The 24901-nt window shown below is 43.2% G+C and overlaps 1 protein-coding gene across 3 annotated transcripts in view; it reads right to left on the bottom strand.

Moving 5' to 3' along the window:
- Nucleotides 1-24901, bottom strand: part of LRP1B (LDL receptor related protein 1B) — a 4835697-nt gene that overhangs the window by 2505253 nt on the left and 2305543 nt on the right. For all 3 annotated transcript variants that reach the window (XM_069616528.1, XM_069616527.1, XM_069616526.1), the window contains exon 12: nucleotides 8410-8590. In XM_069616528.1, the coding sequence (XP_069472629.1) occupies nucleotides 8410-8590 (181 nt within the window). The remainder of the gene's footprint in view (nucleotides 1-8409; nucleotides 8591-24901) is intronic.

Here is a 24901-nt window from a genome sequence, read left to right as displayed (position 1 = left end):
CTGGACCCATCCGTAGGTGACGGATGTTTCCACCCAGACGGAAACACCAAAGCCTGTGGATGTCACCATTCGGTATAGGGTGGAACCTGTGCTAGCTGGTATCATGAGGTGGGCAAACTCCATCCGTGATGATGTGCAGGCTTCCAATCGGGGCTTTGCACATCATCACAAGGAGATCTGCAATCTCGTTAACTGGCTAGCGCATTTCCTGGTATCGCAATGGGTGCATGGACTGGCCACTTATGTGACCTCCTCCTCATCTGCCTCCTCTGTGCACCAGTCGTCCTCCCTGCTGTCTTCCAGCCTACATACCGCCGCGGCCCCCTGTGTACCTGTCCCAACCCCGGCTGCCAGTCTGGTGGAGGCCACATCCCTGCCAGGATTGGGAGTCAAATGAGGATCACCACAGAGATCCATCCTGCGACAGGACATGTGGCAATGGTGGAACAGCAGGCACCAAGCAGCAGGCACATTAACGACAGCCCCAGGGGTTGTCATCATCCCAGAGGCTGTCCCGAAGGCACAGGCACCGGGCTATTCGGCGGCAGCATGCTCGGCGTAGGAGGCGACAGGACTCGGGACTTCCAAATGAGGGGAGGCACGTATCGGCTATCTGGCAGAAGGCACACAAGGACCTTTCAACAAGGATGTCTTCTGTGTTGGAGCGATTTGGCCAGCAGATCAGAGCAGAGTGGCAGCGGGCAGAGGAGGCACAACTCACCATGATCAGGGCAGACAATACCTTGCGTTGGGCAGAGAGGTGGGCCGAGTTCCTCGAGGAGCCTTGCAGGGAGTTTGAGAGGAGCACATTGGAGTCCCTGCAAGCCCTGAAGGGGAGAGCACAGGCCCACCTATTGGAAATCGATGCAGAGTTCGATGATGCCCTTGCCGGAACGTGAGGCGCGAACAGTGAGTCAAAGGATCAGCCCGTTGCCATTATACATAGTTCTTTAGGAGTAGGTTTCATTTGTTTTTTCTCTTTTTTTTATGAAGTTCCTGGACTTTGCTCCACATCTTGTACATAGTTCTTTTTTGATTGTTTTGTTTGGAAGTTCATACATGTTTTGGGACCATGGACCCTGGATATTTGTATATAGTTGCCTTTTGCTTGGAAAAATGTATTTTGCACCAGGGAGGAATGGTTTTGTTCTAATTTGTATTTTTATTTGGACATACATTAATGGACATGAACCAGTTTTTGCAGTTTTGTTTTATTTTTTCCATCCCGTTTATTTCCGTTTTCACTTTCTTTTGTTTATTTGATTTGATTCATGCAGGTGTTATTGCTTGTTTTTAATGAGTGTGACTTTCATGCATATTTCTATCCGTTGAAATCAAAGTGGTGTCTGATCTGAATGGTTTAGTGCAAGTTTCATTCTTCCTTGACTCTGTTACGTGTCCCTGCTATTGACCAATGTTGTACATGTGTGTGCACACAAGCATGCTTGTGTGATTTTAGGATTCCCATGCCATGGGGCATGTACTGGGGAGCATGACCAATGGATGGGTGTTGAGGTGCACCGGGGGTGTGCAGCATGTAGTGGCATTTTGGTTGGCATGTGCTGCATGATTGTATGTTGGTCTAATATGTTTTGGGGTGGGGGGTGCCCCATGAGACAGGGCCTGCCTGCAGGTTGCCGTCGCTGGTGATGGTGGGGGGATATGAGGTGGGGCCTGCCTGCAGGTTGCCGTCGCTGGTGGTGGTGGGGGGACATGAGGCGGGGCCTGCATGCAGGTTGCTGTCACTGGTGGTGGTGGGGGGACATGAGTCAGGGCCTGCCTGCAGGTTGCTGTCACTGGTGGGGGGACATGAGGTGGTGCCTGCATGCAGTTTTCCGTCACTGGTGGGGTGGGGGGACATGAGGCAGGGCCTGCCTGTGGTGTATGGTTATGAGTGATGGGGGTCACATGTGGTGTGGGCTGCCTGCAGGGTGTGGTCACATGTGATGGGGGTCCATGGGGTGTGTGCTGCCCGTGGGGTATGGTCAGGTGTGATGGGGTGTCCCATGTAGTATGGGCTGCCTGCAGGGTATGGCCACGGGTAATGGAGGGTCCCATGTGGTGTGGACTGCCTGCGGCGTAGGGTCATGTTTGATGGGGGGCCATGTGGTGTGGGCTGCCTGTGGGTATGGTCACAGGTGTTGGGGGGCCCATGTGGTGTGGGCTGCCTGTGGGGTTTGGTCATGGGTGATGAGGTCCCATAGGGTGTGGGCTGCCTGTGGGGTATTGTCATAGGTGATGGGGGTCCCATGTGGTGTGGGCTACCTGCGGGGTATGGTCATGGGTTATGGGGGACGCATGTGATGTGGGATGCCTGCAGGGTATGATCACGGGTTTTGGGGGGGCCCATGTGCTGTGGGCTGCCTGCGGGGTATGGTCACAGGTGATGGGGGCCCATGTGCTGTGGGCTGCCTGCGGGGTATGGTCACAGGTGATGGGGGTCCCATGTGGTGTGGGCTGCCTGCAGGGTATGGTCATGGGTGATGGGGGACCCATGTGGTGTGGGCTGCCTGCGAGGTATGGTCACAGGTGTTGGGGGGCCCATGTGGTATGGGCTGCCTGTGGGGTATGGTCATGGGTGATGGGGGACCATGTGGTGTGGGATGTCTGCGCGGTGTGTTCACGGCTGATGGCTGCATGGGCGGGCCTTTCCACGTGATTTGGATGGTGCAACTGGGGTAAGCGATTAGGCTGGGGTGCAGTAGGGGTACACGCAACGGGAGTACGTGTTTGCAATGGGGTACGGGCGGGCCTTTCCACAAAATTTGGTTGGTGTGACAAAGTGTACACATTTACGCTGGGGTGCGTAAGGGGTACGCATGGGACTTTTCACGCGATAAAGCTGGTGCAACCGGGGTACGCGTTTACGCTGGTGTGTAGAAGGGGTAAGCGCGGTCCTTTCCACGCGATTTAATTGAGATGACTGGGGTACACGTTTACGCTGAGGTGCAGATGGGGAACATGCAGGCCTTTCCACGCAAATTAGCTGGTGCGACTGGGTTACGCATTTACGCTGGGGTGTGGATGGGGTATGCGTGGGCCTTTACAGGCTATTTGTCTGCTGCAACCGGGGTGCATGCAGATTTCTCACGCAATTAGGATCGGGGAGCTGTGTGCTGTCCCATGGATGGCGCAGGGCCTTGCGTGGTATTAGGCAGTTCACTGGCTTTTTCCTGCGCATGGGGGCATGTTGGGGGCGTTACTGGTGCTGCTTGATGTTCATTACACAACCTCTATTGGTTCGTCAGGAAATCGATGAATACGCGTGCCGTGCAATTGATGGTTTTTGACATGGCTGGTGGACACGTGGCGCACGCTCCTACTCGGCATGCGGCGCTTGCGCTACTTCTGCGCTGATTCTATGAATCAGGCCCAGTATCTTTTGCATCTGGAATGGCCCTTTAACTGACCTTAACTATTTCTTTGACTTTCTTAATGGAATAGACCAGATGGACAACCCAAGTGGGCAGTCCGGGAATACACTTTCTAGATGTAGAAATTCTTTGCAATGAACATGGACAACTTACAACCATATAATGTAAACCCATGGATAGACATAGTCTATTTTCAGCCTCCTGGCCTTATCAAGCATTTACCTTACAGTCAATTACTAAGGGTAATACGCAATGACAATAGCAACAATGCCTCTTGCAGAGATGGAATGAATGGCTCTGAGATTCCAAAATAGATGCTATTTTTTATTTATTTTTATTTTATTGTTTAAAGCACAGACCTAGCTTTAATCACAGACCTAGACAGCCAACTGAATCGGAGTGGAGGTTAAGCTGTGAGATGGCCAGCTTTTCCAAGAGTTTGCCAAGAAAAAGTGGGCTGGAGATCGGGTGATAGTTTGCTGTGTGTTTCTTGAGAAGAGGGTGCACACGAGAGTGCTTCAGAGGGGAGGGGAAGGCTCCTGAGGCAAGGGAGAGGTTGCAGAAAATAGTCAGGACAGGAGTAAGGGTATCAATGTGGTCCTTGATGGTTTTGGAGGAACAGGGAAGAACCTGTTTTGATGAGACTTTCATAGATCGGACTTGTTTCGAAACCTCAGGGTAGAAAAGAGGAAAGAAAGAGAAAGAGTGTGGGGGCAGCTGCAGGAGGGCCAGAGTTAGCAGAAGGAGAAGGGAAAAGAGGGGGAGGGGATGAGAGGGTGGACAAGATGTCCTGGGTTTTAAAGATGAAGTGAGTGGCAAGGGCCATGCAAAAGGGCATGTGAGGCGACAGGAGAGGTAGAGAATGCAGAAAGGTTGGCCAGCTCCTTGCAGATTTTGAAGAGTTTGGCTGAAATGTTAGATGCCATAGTGACACGGGCTTGGATGTGGGCTCTCTTCTTAGTGCGGACAGAGAGTCGGTATTGCCCTTGGAGCAGGCGGCATTCCAGTTTGTCAGAGGATGAACAAGAAGCCTTCCATTCACTCTCAGCCACCCTGCACTTACGTTTAAGGGTAGCTAGGTCAGAGTCATACATAGAATTGCACTTGCCTTTGGGCTTCAAATGGATCCTCATGCCAGGGGCAAGAGCATCAAGAGTATCAGAGATAGACGAGTAGAGCATGGAAAGGGCTGTGTCAGTACGTGAGTCAGTTGGAGGAGGAGAGGGGAGAGAAGGTGTCCGCGAAAGCCTCAACTGACACACGCTTCATTGGCTGGATGTCCGAGTAGGTATGTGGCAGTGTTGGGGTTGGCTTGGCCTGCGGGGTAGAGAGGGTGATATGGGAGGAGAGGAGGGTGTGATCGCTCCAGGAGAGAGGAGTGGTCAGAGGGATGGAGAGTTGGAGGTCAGAGGAGATCAAAGCATCAAGTGTGTGCCCTTCAGAGTGAGCAGGGCCGGAGGGGAAGATAGAAAGGGAGAGGGAATCGCAGAGGTCACACCATAGTGCAGACAAAACAGGGAGAATCTAGATAGATATTGAGGTCACCAAGAAGGAGGAGTTGAGTGGTTGAGGCCAGGAGGGAGCACGAGAGGTCCGCCCACTCGGAGAAAAGAGGTCATCTGACCAAGAGGCCAATTGATAGTAGCCACGGTAAAAGAGTGGCCACGAGAGAGAGGGATATAAGGAATTTTTGCATAATGACACTTCATGAGAGACCACAGAATTATTTGTCATAGTGTCAATATGTTGGGTTTGTTTTGTAAGGCAAAATACTCATGGTTTATTGAATTGCATTGTCATTCATGATTTCTAGTATAATGACTCAAGGTAAAATAAACAATGCTCAATGATGTTCTGAAAAGGGATTTTCATGGTGACTGTGTTGAAAAATGTGCACACTACTCGTGAATAGTGTATTTGTGGAAACACACTGTTCCCAAGCACTGCTACTCTCAATATTGGCAAGGTGTCTGCTAGAGGACAGATCGGCCTCACAACTGGTCACACAGTCCCTGAAGAATGGTCATGGATTTGGCCTGCCCTATTCTACAGGAGTGACCTGTGCTTGTATGCTAAAATAGAAGTTACCTGCAAGAAGCCTTTGTGCAGAAGGTTAACATTTCATACTGCACATTACCCTATCTTCTTGATGAATCAAAGTAGCTGATTTGTTTGTGATTTAATGCTAGCCATGCATCAATTCAAGGATTGCTCTCATATCCATCCAATTGAATGTGGATACACAGTAGATGCAAACAAATTAATAAATATATGATGAAATGTATTGGACTGCTTCCACTAGTTCGCTGGTTGACCAGTATGTGGCTTTTTTTTCTCTTTGGAATTGAAGAAAAATACAATTATTATTGGTCCCAATAAGAAAACACAGGTACTAATTGTATTATATATGCAGATTGCCTGCAGGGAACTACCAACATTAGCATGCATGTGCTGTTAGACCCTGGCTATGCAATTTTCAAATATTGTAAAACAGAGTGAAAAGGACAAGTGTAAATACAAGCAAAATAATACGTACATCTTTTTATTTGCATTTCTTTTTATCAAAATTGTGAAAGTTGCCTGCCCTCAATGCATGACAGGCAGCTTTACCAATGGGTTCAAATGGAATGTGCCTGTTAGCTACTAGCATGTGCTAAAATTGGGAATCCATACGTTTTACTCCAACATGAAAATCTTGTGCTGCGGTATAACGGATGTTGAGGTAAGGGGTTGGCAAAGACATATATCCGCTGCCAACCCCCACGCCAACTGTAAAACAGCAATGAAATCCCTGGAGCTTAAAAGCAAGTAATGAAACTGTTATATCTTGCTATTATGTCTTACTGTTCCACTCTGGGAGCAATCATGAGTTGCAAAGGGTTCTGGCCTTATTCAAAGGCAAACCACTATGCAGATGTTCTTGTTCACCTGGATTCTCAATCGTTTTAGAGTTTCCTGATGCCGCTAACGGTAGCCAGCACGAAATAAACAGGGTGTGAGCAAGCCACGTATCTTAACTGGGGCAAGAAATATCCCAGCATTCGCACTGAAGTACTCGGCATTTGAGCAGAGCAAGTGTGTCTGTGTGACAAGACCCTGCATTTCTATGGACTTCTAATGGATGTGTAGCCTCCTGATACTGAGCACGGGAGACAGCGCGAAAACTCAGTGTGTGACAGAGCTGTCTACTTGAACCAGGGCATTTATCCCTTATCTTGCACTGCAGTTTCCTGCCATCTGAGTGGGGAGTCTTGTACACCAGTGACAGGCGATTGCCCCCCCTTTTTTCGAAACTGGTGTTAATAAATGCAAAAGACACGTGGTCTCTGGTGGTAGTTGGCACCTCTCGGTGTTGGGACCAATATGTTTATTTGTGCCTACATTATGAAAAAAGTGGTCATGCTGATCAACTCTGGGGTATAGAGTCTTTGTTGACCTTTTGAAGGAATCGTGCCCTGAAGATGGCCTAAGAAAAGAGAGATCTAAAACACTAGAGATAGTGTCCGAAACAAAAAAATTGCCAAAACACGTTGACATCTATCTGAAATACCCTCATGATTTAACTGTGGGATTTATATACAAACAAAGCATTTTGAGTTGTTTGTACACCCTTGTTCCATGAGTGCATTTGTACCTTGGTTGTTATATGGAAATAAGCTTTTTTAACAAATTCTGTATTGTTTATTTTGTGTAATGTTGTAGTTAGGGCATGTGTAGCCCCCTTTTTATCCACAGTATTAAAAAGTGAATTTATTGTAATGTTGTATTTAGGGCATTTGTCGCCCCTTTTTTATCCACAGTATTAAAAAGTGAATTTATTTTTCCAAAGTCTGTGCCTGTACTGGGTTTATGATGTCCCTTAGTAGCAAGATGGGATGTGTTTAGTTTGTAATTGAGCGTCACAGTGACACATTAGGGCAACGGAAAGATGGGTAATCAGACTCACCTTCTGTTTTTCATATTAGACTTGGCCTGACTGTCAGACGAATGTTCTGGAAATCCTATACTCTTGTTAGCAATAAGGCATGGATACGAGCATCAGTTAGTATCCCAAGAAGCAGGAGTATACAGAGTCCTCTTCAACATGCATGTAGCTAACGAAGAGGTGGAGTGGGGCTAGATGCATTTCTACTTTTTATGGCTTTTAATTTACAGATCAATTCATGTCTTTGTGAAGACCACCTGTCAAAAGTAAATTATTGTTTTCCTTTATAATAAAATGAATAGTGCCTGTTTGCATCATGAACCATGGATTCCATTACACAGAGTACAGCCAGTTTAGTTGGTGGAATGTACTTTCAGAGATGTTGTGAATTTGAAAGACTACTACGAAAAGGGAGGGCAGTGTCTCTCTAGAATGCTCTCGCTACTATCTCACTTGTGTGAACCGTTAACGAATTGGCTATCTTGACAGAATGTTGGCTGAGCTGCTGTGCAACGGGTGATACGCTGTCACTGGATGGCAGACACAGTTTTGTATTTAATACCCTCAAAGCATTGATTTGTTGTGTGCATATTACAAATATCGTGGTCTCCAAACTCATGCAGAATAGGAATGTAAAAACACCAAATACAAAATAGTTATCTGTCTACTAAAATCCTTTGGATTATGAATGCTTTAGTCAGGGACGATGTTCAAATTTATCAATATACTATTTATCAAAATATGTGATAAATAAAATGTGACCCTATCAGGGAAGCAATGCGATCTAGTGCATAATATAATGCAGAAGTGTGCACGGAGTTGAAACAAAATATCTTTTTTTATAAAGCAAACATTTAAAATTACCAAAATAAAGCAATTTAACATATATTTCATTATTGCCAGTAAGTAAAATCCTCAGTGACATTAGTTGAAACAATGCTTATCAAATATAATTGCTCATTAACATCCCTATAACAGAAAACAACAACTTGAGTATTCATTATTATTAGTGACATTTGCACACACATATATTTAGTTATGCTTGCATTTCAAAAAAGTCGCAATGTGCTAAAAAGACTAGAGGTGAACGAGTCCAGTGTATCATCATACCCATTAATTGGATCAACAACAATTCCCCTGGGATGTGACATTTCGCCTTCTAACAATGTTTTTCGACTTTGCGAGGCTTTCTCCAGCTTCGCGACATTTATCGTTTTTCTATGGCCATCATTTGTCCAGTAAATATTATTTCCAATCCAGTCCACCGCTATTCCTTCCACGTTGTCAATATCTGTGGTAAAACAGTAGAAAGGATACTTAATAGTATTCATCGATTTGATTTAGTTTGTGCTTAGCATTTCATCAATGCAAAATGTAATATAAAGAACAACAATCTCAAAGTGCAGAGAAAAATACAAAAATAACAAAAATCATAGATAAAAGAAAACACCTATAGACATCCATTTCAGACACAAAAGAAAACTGCAGGAATTTACAATATGCAGACATGCATTCCACACAAGCAACACTATTCTAAATATAGCATATGATTGTTAATACTTAGCAAATGAAACGTGATTTTGGTAAAAATAAATATGTACTACCATTGTATGATTAAGGAATAATATGCTATGCTAAAAGGAGGCGCTGAAAAACCAAAACATCCACACAAAATTAATAATGACATAAAACATGACAGTCGTGTGATTATGAAGGATATATATTTTTTTTAAGTGTACTTAAAAACGTGCTAGATTAGGACAAGGAGACAGCACATGGTTCTCACATTCAGACATTCTCTGTAGGCATGTAGACTGTTTCCTATTATGACTCAGCAGGATGTCAGCACGATATTTCAATAGACTCCAAATGTTGTTGCTGTTTTTTCTACGTCCCCATAATGGACCTGAACACACCTATTTCATTATGGTGATATCCATATACATATAGACAAATAAGCACGTGCACATGTTATTTTCTGACACAATCTTGGAAAACCTCTACAGTTATACTGTGCCTCATCAAACGTTTTGTGGTATTTCTGCCCTTTTCCCCCCAAATTACTGTTCAATAAATTCCAATTGGCAACACGCTTTCTGGACAAATTTCCCCAGGATTACAAATGGTGTTAAAGTGTGAGGATGTTTGCAGATTTACCATGAGTGGTAATTCTGCTGTGGTAAATCCACTGATTTTTGGAGGGCAAGTGAAGGATTTACGTTCACTTCGTATTGTGGAGATGAATCTTCCACTTCACCCACAACTCAAAGCGCGTTGGTGTGGGAAAGAAGCATTAAAGAGTCTGTAATCCCATTGTAGCAGTTGTTCCCCTACTTCTGAACTTGGCATGGGGCCCATAGTGGTGGATCATGGAAATCCTGTTGCTTTGCCGCATAAGTTACACAAACATCAGAATATTATAAGCAGCATGTTCCTTAGATGAGGTTTTAGACTACTATCCTATCGGAAAACTGTTCCCAGTAGCAAAATCAAATATGGCAACACGATGGGCCGATTCATGGAATTATTTGTGTGGTAAATAGGGACTTTGCGTGCCAAACCGCGTACAAAATCATGGAATCGACTGTGCAGCACTTTTTCCTAATTTATGGGGACTTCATGCACCCTTGGCACATCCCTGTGAGTGGGTGAGTCCATTGCGCGAGACACCACACAGAGCGTTGGTGTGGCCTGTGCAGAGGGCAGGGAAGTGGGCGGAACTCTTACAATGAGGAAGAACAAGAGAAAATATGGGTGTTATGATGGATGGCCCACAGGCAGTTGAAAGCTGGCATCCCCCACAGTATAATAAACTAGCCAAATAAAAGACGCTAATGTAGACACCCCAGTAGGGGATGAGACCAGAAGTGCAGGTGAAGTGAAAGACAAGTCTTTATATAAAGTAAAATGGGGCACGCAGAGGACTCTCCTTACTCAGAGAGCGCTCGGCCCACCCAACAGCAAATACATGTTATATTAAAAAAAACATGTCATCTATGACGTGTGCTATAGGGGATACATTCAGTAGTGTTCATTGGACAAAGGGGACTGGGCAATATGTAGCATATAGGGATGGTGTTCCTTGATTGGTTGGTTCTGAATTGTAACTTCGTGGGCCACGTGGATCAGCTGGGCTCATTTGGGAGGGGTGCGAGATCAGGCAATGTCCAGGCAGTAATGATGTAGGCTATCTAACATTTTCCCTTATGGCCACACATGCCTGAACATTATTTATTTGTTTGGACATATAAGAATTATATTACTAGACATTTGATCTGGACAATAAAAGTGAGAGTACATGAGTCCAGGTGCCTGATCTATTCACAGTATTTCATTGATACATTCATCAATACTCCTTTAGATCCTTTATATCTTATGGGAGAATGGTTTATAGTTTGTTAGTATGAGAAAAATATATGGCCACATGTAGGATTAGTACTGGGGGTGAACTGGGTTGGCACACAAACGAGGGGCATGCAACTGTTAAATCAAAAAGACTTTGGGGTGAGGGAGCAGGTAGTCCATATTTCTTTGTATGGGGTTTGTGGGTAAACGGCAGGTTTGTGGAGACAAATGTTTTCTTCCAAGACCAGGCTCCCGCCCAGTCATTCAAAGGGCAGTGATGTAAAAGGGAAGGTCGAGAGATACATTATTTAATTTGTTACTTCTCGTGCCCATGCTTCTATGAGAACAGGACAGCCGTGGAGACAGCAGAGGGGTGGATGTGGGGGGTTGGCTTGCTGACTGTGTGCGAACACTGAAGGGGAGAGATGCAGGCTGGCTTCTACTGTTTGACTGAGACCTAATATAAAATGTCGGTGTCTAACAAAATGGAGTCTCGTGGTGTATATGTCATGCATGTGTCATTCAGTGGACACCACACACCTTGGCCTGAGGCACGTGGTCAGCTGCGGAATGAGCATATCATGTGCACTCTAATAGGAATGTAGGGGGGGCTTAGAGACCCTTCCTCCCTCACACAGTCCATTGCACGTCCACGCAACCTCTCGGCAGGGAAATTGCCATGCAATGCCCTCATACTATCTGCCACCCGAAGGCAGGCGTACAGACACAGGCGCATAGGATTCACCACGCAGAGGTAAGATCGGGTGTTGGCTTTAGGGGTGTGTGTACACAGCTGGTGTTCCAATCTAACTTAAGGGTGCACATACGCAGTGTAGAAGTGTGCAGGAACGATTTACGGGGGTAGACACGCATATTTTCAGAGTTTTACCTGAGTCACAATAAATCATAAACATGTTGTCAGGGTGCCCGTAACAGTTATGAGGGATCCAGAACAGGATCCCTGAGATGCAGGCCTGCTTGCAGGGGACCCGACTCACTGTTTTGAGGGTGCATGTATTTGTGCCTTGTGAGCACCCAAAGGTCGCTGTTCCTGGATGTTGATGGTTTGTGTTGGGGCCTGTTGGGTGCACCACATCTGCATGCAGGCTGGCGCAGAGTTGGTCTCAGTGCACAGGCTTTCCGGTATCTATGCATGGATTTCCATGAATCAGGCTCACAGTGCAACTTACAGAACATTATATTAAGCTTGACATGCCTTGGCTGCTGCATATGTTTACAAAATGCACCTAGCAGGTTTTGCACATTATTTACAAACCTGTCAAAGTGGCAATTTGCTACCAGTCGCATCGTATGCAAATGTCCCTGCAAATGAATAGGCTGGAGGGGAATCTACCCCCAGACACCACCAACTTTGCATATGCAAAAGGAGAGTTCCTGAAGGCGTGGCAATGGGTTGGAAATACAAATGAGGGTCAAACCAAGTGGCAACTTACTCAGACTCAACAACTCAGAAACTTGCGATTGTAGCCTTTAGTCCCTCTTACAACCTATCATACGTCACATTTGGAATGCAAGGACTATTTCTCTGAAAACAGTTTCCGTTCTCCTAATGTTTGACACCATGTTCAGGATTGTATTTTTATTTTTAACTTTTCACCTCCAGATGTTATGTGTGTGTTCCTGCTAGGAATTACTGCTGTTTTCCGTTCTTCACATAATAAGGTACATTTGTAAATGTGCAAAGTACATATATCATTCGCTCTATGTGTGGGTCTTTGTGAGTCAATTAAATTACAGATTTAATTAGCTCAGACTCCTCAATCCCAGGAGCCATTGTTAATCATTAATTTCCACCAATGTTGCATTACATGTCAATACTTGGACTAGCAGAGCTTCAAATAGTGATATTATAATCGTTCCTGTCCTAATGTAGACACCCCAGTAGGGGATGAGACCAGAAGTGCAGGTGAAGTGAAAGACAAGTCTTTATATAAAGTAAAATGGGACACGCAGAGGACTCTCCTTACTCAGAGAGCGCTCGGCCCACCCAACAGCAATACATGTTATATTAAAAAAAACATGTCATCTATGACGTGTGCTATAGGGGATACATTCAGTAGTGTTCATTGGACAAAGGGGACTGGGCAATATGTAGCATATAGGGATGGTGTTCCTTGATTGGTTGGTTCTGAATTGTAACTTCGTGGGCCACGTGGATCAGCTGGGCTCATTTGGGAGGGGTGCGAGATCAGGCAATGTCCAGGCAGTAATGATGTAGGCTATCTAACATTTTCCCTTATGGCCACACATGCCTGAACATTATTTATTTGTTTGGACATATAAGAATTATTATACTAGACATTTGATCTGGACAATAAAAGTGAGAGTACATGAGTCCAGGTGCCTGATCTATTCACAGTATTTCATTGATACATTCATCAATACTCCTTTAGATCCTTTAGATCTTACGGGAGAATGGTTTATAGTTTGTTAGTATGAGAAAAATATATGGCCACATGTAGGATTAGTACTGGGGGTGAACTGGGTTGGCACACAAACGAGGGGCATGCAACTGTTAAATCAAAAAGACTTTGGGGTGAGGGAGAATGTAGTCCATATTTCTTTGTATGGGGTTTGTGGGTAAACTGCAGGTTTGTGGAGACAAATGTTTTCTTCCAAGACCAGGCTCCCGCCCAGTCATTCAAAGGGCAGTGATGTAAAAGGGAAGGTCGAGAGATACATTATTTAATTTGTTACTTCTCGTGCCCATGCTTCTATGAGAACAGGACAGCCGTGGAGACAGCAGAGGGGTGGATGTGGGGGGTTGGCTTGCTGACTGTGTGCGAACACTGAAGGGGAGAGATGCAGGCTGGCTTCTCCTGTTTGACTGAGACCTAATATAAAATGTCGGTGTCTAACAAAATGGAGTCTCGTGGTGTATATGTCATGCATGTGTCATTCAGTGGACACCACACACCTTGGCCTGAGGCACGTGGTCAGCTGCGGAATGAGCATATCATGTGCACTCTAATAGGAATGTAGGGGGGGCTTAGAGACCCTTCCTCCCTCACACAGTCCATTGCACGTCCACGCAACCTCTCGGCAGGGAAATTGCCATGCAATGCCCTCATACTATCTGCCACCCGAAGGCAGGCGTACAGACACAGGCGCATAGGATTCACCACGCAGAGGTAAGATCGGGTGTTGGCTTTAGGGTTGTGTGTACACAGCTGCTGTTCCAATCTAACTTAAGGGTGCACATACGCAGTGTAGAAGTGTGCAGGAACGATTTACGGGGGTAGACACGCATATTTTCAGAGTTTTACCTGAGTCACAATAAATCATAAACATGTTGTCAGGGTGCCCGTAACAGTTATGAGGGATCCAGAACAGGATCCCTGAGATGCAGGCCTGCTTGCAGGGGACCCGACTCACTGTTTTGAGGGTGCATGTATTTGTGCCTTGTGAGCACCCAGAGGTCGCTGTTCCTGGATGTTGATGGTTTGTGTTGGGGCCTGTTGGGTGCACCACATCTGCATGCAGGCTGGCTCAGAGTTGGTCTCAGTGCACAGGCTTTCCGGTATCTCTGCACGGATTTCCATGAATCAGGCTCACAGTGCAACTTACAGAACATTATATTCAGCTTGAAATGCCTTGACTGCTGCATATGTTTACAAAATGCACCTAGCAGGTTTTGCACATTATTTACAAACCTGTCAAAGTGGCAATTTGCTACCAGTCGCATTGTATGCAAATGTCCCTGCAAATGAATAGGCTGGAGGGGAATCTACCCCCAGACACCACCAACTTTGCATATGCAAAAGGAGAGTTCCTGAAGGCGTGGCAATGGGTTGGAAATACAAATGAGGGTCAAACCAAGTGGCAACTTACTCAGACTCAACAACTCAGAAACTTGCGATTGTAGCCTTTAGTCCCTCTTACAACCTATCATACGTCACATTTGGAATGCAAGGACTATTTCTCTGAAAACAGTTTCCGTTCTCCTAATGTTTGACACCATGTTCAGGATTGTATTTTTATTTTTAACTTTTCACCTCCAGATGTTATGTGTGTGTTCCTGCTAGGAATTACTGCTGTTTTCCGTTCTTCACATAATAAGGTACATTTGTAAATGTGCAAAGTACATATATCATTCGCTCTATGTGTGGGTCTTTGTGAGTCAATTAAATTACAGATTTAATTAGCTCAGACTCCTCAATCCCAGGAGCCATTGTTAATCATTAATTTCCACCAATGTTGCATTACATGTCAATACTTGGACTAGCAGAGCTTCAAATAGTTATATTATAATCATTCCTGTCTCTTCTGCTTATGAATAGTTTCCCCTAATGCATTTTTTCTCTTTGATCCTTCCCTTTGTTTTTCGAATCATATCTTTAACCCTGCTTAGTCCTGTCACTATCAACTCTATAATAATCACAAAATCTAACCATGTATTATTTTCTCGGCAGCTAAAAGTCTTATTCTGACTATGGTGTTCTCGGGGCCTGATTACTGATCTTCATTTCTTGTTGAGTTGTCGCGTGTGCCTACACTCCATCTACGGCACTACTATTGGAACAGACTGTGTACTTCTTCCCCCCTGTCGAAGTGCCCCTTCCTTCTCGTGATACATTTCATTTGCTTCCCTTTCCAGCACATCTTCAGAATGTGTTTCTCTGCATCATCTTTAAATGTATCCTTGTTATTGCCACCAGCCTATGTTCCTTCTCAGACATGTTTATTTGTTTCGATTAAATGTAATGCTCTTCATTTAATAATTCAAACTCAAAACGGTTTTAAACTGAAAATCAAGTCACATTGTTAAACCAACAAAACAAAATATTCAGAAATCTTGATATTGTATACGCTTTAATGAAAGAAAATGGGATGTTAAAGGTACTTTTGCATGCACGTTACCATATGAAAGTGTTATATAAAAAACTTATATTTTAGTATTATATAAGAAAATTATACACAGAAAGCTATTACAAATCAAACCAGGGGCCAGAGTACAGAAACTTTGCACTGGTGCAAGTGCAAATGTGCACGGTATTAGCACCATTGCACCATGATAAGTGCAATTTAGTATGGTGTAAGCACCAGGGGAGAAATAGCCCTAGTGCAAAAAAAAATGCATTTCCATTGCATTTTTGCACAAGGGCAAACTTTGTCCTGGTGCGAAAATTCAAAAATGTATCTTTTTTGTTTCCTATTCATAAAACCGTTTGGAAATGCAGGCCCTATATACAAACATTGTTATTCAGATATACAAATCCATTAACATACAAACATTAATACAGAACACATAACATTTCATCAAGAAAATCCATTTGCAGACGAAACGATTAAGACAAAAAAGAGCACTCAATGCCTCATTATAATAAAATAATCAGTTACAATGTGTGCTTTTGGAAGTTCACAAACCTTTACTTCATTCTCGATGACCCCTTGAGATAAAACAATAGTGCCCAAATCACGTAACAAGAATCAGCTGCCAATCAATGAGAAAACGCATCACAGGACAACATTGCCCAAATAGAAACTGCCTCACGTTCGGTAAAACCCTCCTAGTCCTAATAGGTCTGCTATTAGTCTGTATTTGCATTCAGAACCAGGCAGTCAAAGCGGGCTCTTGTGATCAACCACCAGTCTGAAGACGTATAACTCGGGGTTCAATAAGATGTTAGTAAATCTACCCGAGTATAAGTGGCATGTTTTCGGTTTGCATTGATTGACAGGTCCTTGGTTTCGATGAGCATTAGTCAACAAAGGGCAATAAGTGCAGCTAAGTTTTTTTTGTCAGAACAGGGAATCTTCATATAATTTTCTTTCTTTGTAATTTTGCTAATTATGAAATGTGAAATCAACGGTCTTGGGTTGGTCCAGATTCTTAGCTAATGAGATAAAAAAGCCAGACCCCAGTCATCTTCTAGAAAGCATATCCCCAGCTTGACATACACTGAGAAGTTAGCTGCCGAACACAGGAGACCCAGTAATTGCTTAAAAAATGTGGTCTTGGCCACTTGAAGTTCAGGAGTATTTACATAACCCCAGACCGTGACAGCCGCCTTGGTTTTTAAGCATTGTTTAAGCAACATCCTTTGAAATTAACCCTACATGATATCTTGTCATATTTGGATGTTTCCTTAATATAAGCTGATGGAAGGCATTCTTACAGTCTGTCACACACATGCCCTCTTGATGCAACAGAGATTGTAAAAATCAGTTGTATTAATACTTTATTCAGATTTTAGGAAATCTATACAGTTAAATGGGAGAAGAGATGTTTGGTGTATGGGGGGCTGTGCTAAAGGCCCTTGGACAGAATATTATAGAAATGGTTAGGCTCTCCATGGGGTGAAATGTATGGGTTGTGCGGTCTTCTCTCTTGCCAAGGTGTAGACACAGACATGGTCCTGCAGTCTGTGAAACATACACTGCAACATAACAGGCTTGAATTATCCAAGAAGGTAATCGTCATGAACAAATATATGATACATCTGAGAGAGGGGATGTTGTGATCAACCAATAATGTACTTATATTTCTCTACTTGGTGTCATATTCCTGTGGCAAAACTTTTATATCTCAGCAAATTTAGTTTGGAGAAGCTGTTGCAAAGTTAGGAAGAATCATTGTATCTAGTTGCCATCAAAGTGGCTTGTTTTTTTTAGAACAATTAGGCAAGAATAACACATTGTAATTATACATCTGGATCTGACAATGATTGCAATCCATTGCTGGATATTGATGGATGCGCTAACTGTAGAGAATAATATCAAGTATATGCCAAATCCTTGTCACTTAGCTGAGTTATATTCGGAACTAATCAGAATGAGCATTCATTTTGCTAAATGTCCAAGAGGTTTAACGAATGTTGTCTGCATATACATCTATTAAATGAGTGTCTGGAAAATTATCAGCATATGAAATTTGACAAACACATAGAAATATGGCTGAGATGAAGAAAAACAGAAAGAAGCCAGAAAAGTGAGCAAAATACCATGCTCTAGAAAAACGGGTCTATTATCTGTTGATAAGCCAGAGGAGAGGATCAGGGTTTTCAATTGAAGTAAACAACGATGCCTGATGAACTGACCGGGGGACAGGATTATTGAGTGCTTTTATATAAAAGATACCTCCCTGTGCCTCCAAGTTGGAGAAGAAATATTATTTTTTTGGGGGTTACAAATAGGGAAAGCACATTATATAAGCCGAGTCCATATGATAATTATTAATTTGCCATTTTTTTGGGAAGTTTAGATTTTTTTAAAAGCTGGGTAGAACAGATACAGTTTTTGATGTGAGACCAGTGAAGGGAGCAGAGTAAGGTAATTAATTATAGTGAATTACATGTAATAAAATGAGATTCACAAATGATTCCCTGCCTCATATAAATAAGGATGACACAGTTCAGTAAATTGTACCACAATGAACAACATTTCCTAACAGATTTGAAAGGGTTAACCCTGAAAACACATTGATAGGGCTCAGTTAACTAGCCTCCTTACTTGCCATTTGATTAAGGTTGTAGCTTTGATGAGCCATAAGGAGTCACTGAAATGCTTTTCTAAAGGTCTAATAAAATGAAATCCATGACCAGCTAAATTATCCCTTGAAAGGCACAATCCACATTGACACTTAATTGTAGAAAATGATGCTCAAGTTTCAACAGAATAAATTATTTTCAAAGCCTTTTTTCAATGGGAATTGTAGTAAACCAGAAGAAGGAGACTTGAGGATTTCATTTAATTGGGGTTAATTTAATTTAAATTGACCCATGTTTCTATTGCTTAGATGGATTTCTCTGCCTATAAAGTAAACTAAAGGTGCTCACTGTATTTCAAAACAGAAATGAGTCCTCATTCCAAGAACCTATTTACTATCTGGCCCTACCACTTTGGTGTGGGGTGAACATAAAAAGAAGCAAGAACAATAGCCTTTCAGTTTAGGCTGTTCTTTCGGTTTCTCTACAGGTATTGGTAACAGTTTAAAACAACATTCTTCACAGGTCTCAAGTTCTTTGAGTGAAGGGCTAATTCCCTTAGTCCTTCTACATCAACTGGTGTGTTCCCTTTTTAGTTGTTTTAGGTATGGGACAGACTGGTTGAACCCTGCAGTTTCCATTCTTCTCACAGGTTGAACAATGTTGCTTAATCCTCTAGTGCTCTCCAGACCACTCCAGCTAATTGGCTTGTTTAATGTCTGTGGTTGTACTTTTGGCCTATGCCAATCTTCACTGATAAGAATTCTCGCTTGCCTCTATCCAACTTGGGCAATGCCGGTATCTTTGCGGTCATCGGTTGTGCTCCAGTGGAGTGGTGTCTCAGCAAGGACGTGGCCGTTTGCTTCACTCTTCGACATCGCTGTTTCATAAGAATGTATTTCCTGTGTCCTGCCTGTCATGGCAAACTCAGTGGTCCTTGCCCTGAGGGTGAAGAACGTTTTTCTCCATTGCCTGCTGGTCTCTGTGTCTATTTGCAGGCCCCAGGCCAACCGCAGATGCAGCATGGTCCTGCCACCATATAAGATGGTCTGTCTTCTGTCTCTGTCTCAGGTGTAGTGTGGGATGTTTTTATCCACGCATCCAAACCCTACCTCAAAACTGTGCAGTACTGACATGGAAAACATCATGATGGCCAGAGCTTCCCAGAAAATGCACAGGGAAGTGCATGAAGAATAGGCTGCCACCCTTTTTGCCGATGTTATGGGCACAGAAGGACACTGCCTAAAACCACCATTGGACTACCCACACAGTAGTCTGAAACCATTGGGAATGGCAATGCTGATTGCCAAAAGCAACCTAGAATTGTGGGGAATTCATTTTCTTAAATCCCAAAAATGGGTGCAGTACCAGTACTCACCACTATCAGAAAGCCGGTGTTTTAAAACAACACCAGATTTTTTTTATATGTGTAAAACTGAATAGATGAACCCAAAGCATGCCAAAGAAAGACTTACTGAGAGGTGGATACAATGTAAAGTTATATTCTGAAGTGACTTGAATGCTCATAACAAGACTGGCTGAGCTCTGCAGGTCTGCAGCAGCCTAACTGAAACTGGATTTAAAACACTAAAAATCTAAATGTTTAAAAGAAATGAGTGACCTACTTCTGAGAGTCACATAGGTTGCAATTGTTTAAATGTCATAGTTTTAAACTTAGAATCAGCATTCTAGCTGCATATGTAAAAATGGTTAATTGTATTTGAATGCAGAAGACTGGGTAACTAAAAGTGACATTAGCTGGGGCCTGGCATAAGGAACTGAATTCTGCCCACCAGCTACCCCCGACAGGAGATGAGACTTGCACAACAGCTGTGTTCCCAGGCCTAGCTGCCCTTTTGCTGCTCCCACCAAAAGGGATATGACACTTCCCTGATTGAATTACCTGGGCTCTGCAGGAAATTGAACAAAGCCCTGTCCTGACTCAGGCAAATGTTTTATTATGGGGGCCGTAAAAAGTGGCTTCCTCCTGAAGGAAAGGGGAGGAGCACTGCCTGGGAGAGCAAGCTGGCTTGGCAGAACTGGAAAAACCAGAAATTCAACCTTGTGCTGGGGGGAAACCACACCCCTGTAGCCAGAATATGGTTTTAGAAAAAGATGAATAACTCATAGTGCGGACTTGTCATAATTATTTAAATGATACCATAATTCTTGTGATTTTTCTGCCCACATTTTAAGAGGTTTGTAGAACCGGTGGCATGATCTGGGGGCAAACTAGCAGTTAAGAGGGTATTACTTAAAATGTATGCATGTTAAAAATCTGACACTTCATCAATTAATGTCCATACTCCTTGCGCACATGTCTGTAAATTTGGGTTAATGTCCGATATTACGAAACCAGTTAAAAAGTGCAAATGCCGCCATTTCTGAATGCAAGCTCCCAGGAAGAGCAGATTTGGACAGGGTATACCTCCTGTGATATGTGATGGATGCATGTAATTTTAAACAAATGTGTACCTGTGCAAATATGTCTTTTGGATCAAATAGAGATTGTGTGTAAAGTTGACAGGGGTGGGTTCTCTGTATCATAAACAGACCTCATCATGATGACACGTCATTTCATTCCCCCAATCAAGGGGAAGAGGATGAAGTGGCCAATGACAAGTGGAGAGGGGTAGAGCCTAGAGATGCTGCACACACACCCATTTTCAAAACACATAAAAGCAGACAGACAGGACAGATAGGGACCTTCAATTCCATTTGCTGCAACGCGCTCTGCCAGACCATACAACATCCAGAGATCCAGACTTCAAATCCATCAATCTCCAGAATCCAGAGAGGCTAGAGAGAGAGAGAGCTGACCCAGATCACTGTGAAGTGCAGAGACCAGACCAGAGTCCAGTCTAAAACCTGACCAGATCCGTGGCGAGGCCCATTCTAATTCAAGAATATAGTGTGAGTACCTAGTAGAACTGTGCAGAACCAATCTCTTAGTTAAAATAATATAATTCAATCTATTTTAATCTAAGTAGAACTGCCTCCTAACTGTCACCTGTCATTTGCAAAGCTGTCACCTGTCATTTCTAGTTGCTAGCTGTCATTTGTCATTTTGAACTTTAAAATTTCAAATCCGAAAAACTACCTTTATTTAATCGTTCATAACTCCGTGACCGTTTGTGCTAGAGACTTGCAGTAACTTTCCTCTGAAAGCTGGGAATCGTGGCTCTTCTAGGAACCTAGCCCCGATACTTTTGCCACAATCGCAAAAAACGCACTCGCGAATTTGCCGCGATTTGCAAATTTCTCAACGTGTGAAAACAGCAGTTTTCTTGCTTTCAGTTGCCAAAAATTCGTTTAACCTGCTAGTTACTCCTAGATCCTTGCTAAAGTGCGCCTGGACTAATATTAACTTGATACCACTCACCCTGAACCTCAAGAGGGAATTAAAAGCATTTTAGCATATTTTTCACTTCATTGCCAGCACATATAAAAGCATTTTGGGCCTGTGTTGTAAACTTCTGTAGTCTAAGCTGCTGGGGTGAACTGAATTACATTTGATTGCATTTCTGAGAACTGTGTGCTTTCCTTCCATTTCCTTGCATTGCATAAAGGGGGGAGGGGATTGCCAGAGAAAAGTGATTACATTGTTTTGTTGAACGCCTATTGAGTATTTTCTGTACTGCATTTTCATTCCACCTTGCATCCATTTGAAACCATAAAGTATTGTTGCTATCTTATCCATCCTATAACCACTCATCATTGATTATAAAGAAGTGTGCTAGTGCCAGACTATCCATTATTGATTACTGCTCAGATTCAGTGTGATATTCAATTATTAAATTAGTATAAAGTGTGATATATATATCTATTGTTTAAATTATCAAATAAACCTTTTAACTTGCAAAACAGAACTACTTCTTGGCTCAGTGGGGTCAGGGGGATTCCAAGGGAGGGGTGTTATATAGGGGTAGTCATCCAGAACGCATGAACTGGACATAAAGATATATCCATAAGGGTTTCCATTCAGTATCCCAGACTAGGCATTGACTTAGCTGTAGTGTTGAATTGAATCCTCTTACAGTAGCGCCCTTTCCAATGCTGACCTCTCACTTGTCTATTTGTTACTTTATGCCACCACTAGCTCCCCAATGTAGTACTGCTCTGCCCCATCATGTTATCACGTCAGAAGCTCACCTATCCATAGGGTACTTATCTCTGCACTCAAGGCTCATTGCATCTTTATTCTCGCCACCATTCTGAAAAGGTGTGTGTTGTTCTTCATCACCTGTTCAGTTCATGAAGATTACAGCATTAACTTGATCCACCAGTAGGAAAATAATGTTTGGGTGTATTGAATGCCGATCAACTGAAACAACAGTCTATTCCCATATAGGCAGACATGTACTTATAGGATGTTCTAGATAGGAATGAGAGCCCTTGTCCCTGCAGGGAAGTCACTCCTTGTGAGGTCCCACTTTCCCAAACCCCTAGGGAGGGATTTGTTAAACTGGCTCCCCTCTCTAGCCTGAAAGTGGGTGGCTCCCCACTGGGAAGAAGCAGTGAATTCCCCAGATTCTTCACAGAAATTGCCATTGGAAAAGACTTTGTAAATCAGGCCATAAGGTTAACAAATGCACAGTGTACCGCAAATGTTATGTTTCTATAGCAGGCACTTATATTGACCTTTTCTTGGACAGTTTGCCTAATCTCTTGTACCCCTTTGTGTTCTAACTTAAAGTCAATAGTCAACAGTTAATTTGCTGCCTGATCAATAGAAATTAAAACACTTTCAAATGAGTTGTTCGCACTTTTGAATACAGTGTGATTGCCAAATCAAAATGACTCTACTTTAATTTATAAGATGTTGACACGCATAATGTAACTGAACATTTAGCACCATGTCTGTGAGTCCTGCATTGCCAATATTAACATTAGTTGAAGGCAATACTTTCAAAAACACGTGGGAATTAGTGAATCTCCGCAAATATGATAGCAATGGTTTAAATATATTAAAGCTAGGTTCACTGAATCCAATTTTGCAGAAGATGCCAGAGTCCTTAGCAATCTGAGATCAATGCGCTAACAAGACTGCTCCCAACCATTTACATATTGGTTTTGTTTTATGTTTAATGAGTTGAATTTAAGTGTAGTGGCTACAACAACACAATTCACAGCAAAATTCCGAGTCGTATGTAATGAAGGAGATTGAAGAAGGCTAAATGTATGCGTGCCTTATTTTAGTATATATTGTATATATCCGCAGAGGGGCGTAGCCAGAATTGTCTAACAAGTGGGGCCTGAAGCTATGGTAGTTGGTCCCACTACAGTGACATTGACATCTGTAAATGCCCACATGGCAGTGAAGAAAGGGGATTTTCAGATGTTGGGCCTTGCCTGCTCAGGCCCTACCCTGGGTGTGCCTCTGCATATCCTACCAAAGAATTAAAATCATGTTCTTGAATCATCAGCCATCAAATCCGAAACATGATTCACCTTGTGATTACATGTATTAGAGGCCATTTAGGGTGATAGCACAGAGCAATAACTCTCTCTAGGTTTTTATGTTCTGGCAAATGTAGGCTGTTCAGCATACAATTACAACAGAAGAGGACACAGAAAGTCTAACTTCATGAAGCACATTGTCTCAAACAATTCTACATTGCAAATTAAGACAGAAGGAGATGACTCCTGAAGACATGAGTGAATAATTTGTGTGACTTGCTGTTTGCATTGTCTTACCAGGAGGTAGACTAGTTTATTATAGGTCATGGGTTAAGAAGGGGCGTGCAATATTCTTAGGCTTAGTACTATGTTTACAACTATTGAAGGTGCTGATTTGGAGTGCCCTGAGGTGTTGGTGTGAGCAGGTGTGTAGAAAGAGATGGTGGCATCCTGTCGGGGGACCTATCTAATGAATTAACTTGTAGACAAGAAGAAATTTAAAGGGGGAATTTCTGCTCATGGACTGTAACCCCTTGTGGAGGTGGTGCCCAGAAGTCCGCCATAGGTGCATTTTTCCACTGCTGTGTGCTTCATATCTAGGTGCATTCTTCCACTGGTATGTGTTTAAAATCTAGGTGTTTTTCTCCACTGTTGTGTGCCACCAAGCTAAGTGTTTTTTTCCACTGCTGTGTGTCTGAAATGTAGGTGCATACACACTCCATTGTGTTCCAAATCTTAGTTTTCTTCCCACTGCTGTGTCCCTCTGGTTGTTTGTATTTTGCCTGACTCTGCGAGTTGGCCTAATATTGCATTTCCCCTTATCGTTCTAGTAGGCCTATTATTGTATTCACTTGATCATGTTAGTTAGCCTAGAACTGCATTTGACCTGATTGAGTAGGGTAGCCTAATATTGCATCTCACACGATTGCGCAAATTAGCCTAAAACTGCAACTGCATTTCACATGAGTGAGTGGGTTGCATATAAAGCTGAGTTTGTACTTGATTTAGAGGTTGCTGACACACCAGACACCTATAAAGGGTAGCATAGTTAATTTGGTAGGCAACAGAAGCCAATCAGGGAGAGGGAGGCCTCTTCCTACCCCACAGATACTCACACTACCTTCCACTACCCTGAGTCTCCGCTCAGCACCTAAACACTAGAATGCAGCTAGCCCCACATTCATGTCGGTCTAGTTGCATACATAATTATATATCACTTTGCACAGCACAACAACATGTAGAATGCAGCTATTACCCACGATAAATGTGGCCTAGCTGCATGCATAATCTCACATATGTGCATCATCTCCACTACAATTCAGCCTAGCTGCACACATACTACCTGTCTCAAATACCCTGCACAAACTTCCATCATTAGAATGCAGCTATCCACGAAAAATGTGGCCTAG

Source organism: Ambystoma mexicanum, chromosome 9 (genome assembly GCF_040938575.1).
Source record: "Ambystoma mexicanum isolate Mex_15411 chromosome 9, UKY_AmexF1_1, whole genome shotgun sequence".
Classification (NCBI taxonomy): Eukaryota; Metazoa; Chordata; class Amphibia; order Caudata; family Ambystomatidae; genus Ambystoma; species Ambystoma mexicanum.
The sequence above is the reverse complement of the archived record's forward strand: the minus strand, read 5'-3'. Positions and strand labels throughout refer to the sequence as shown.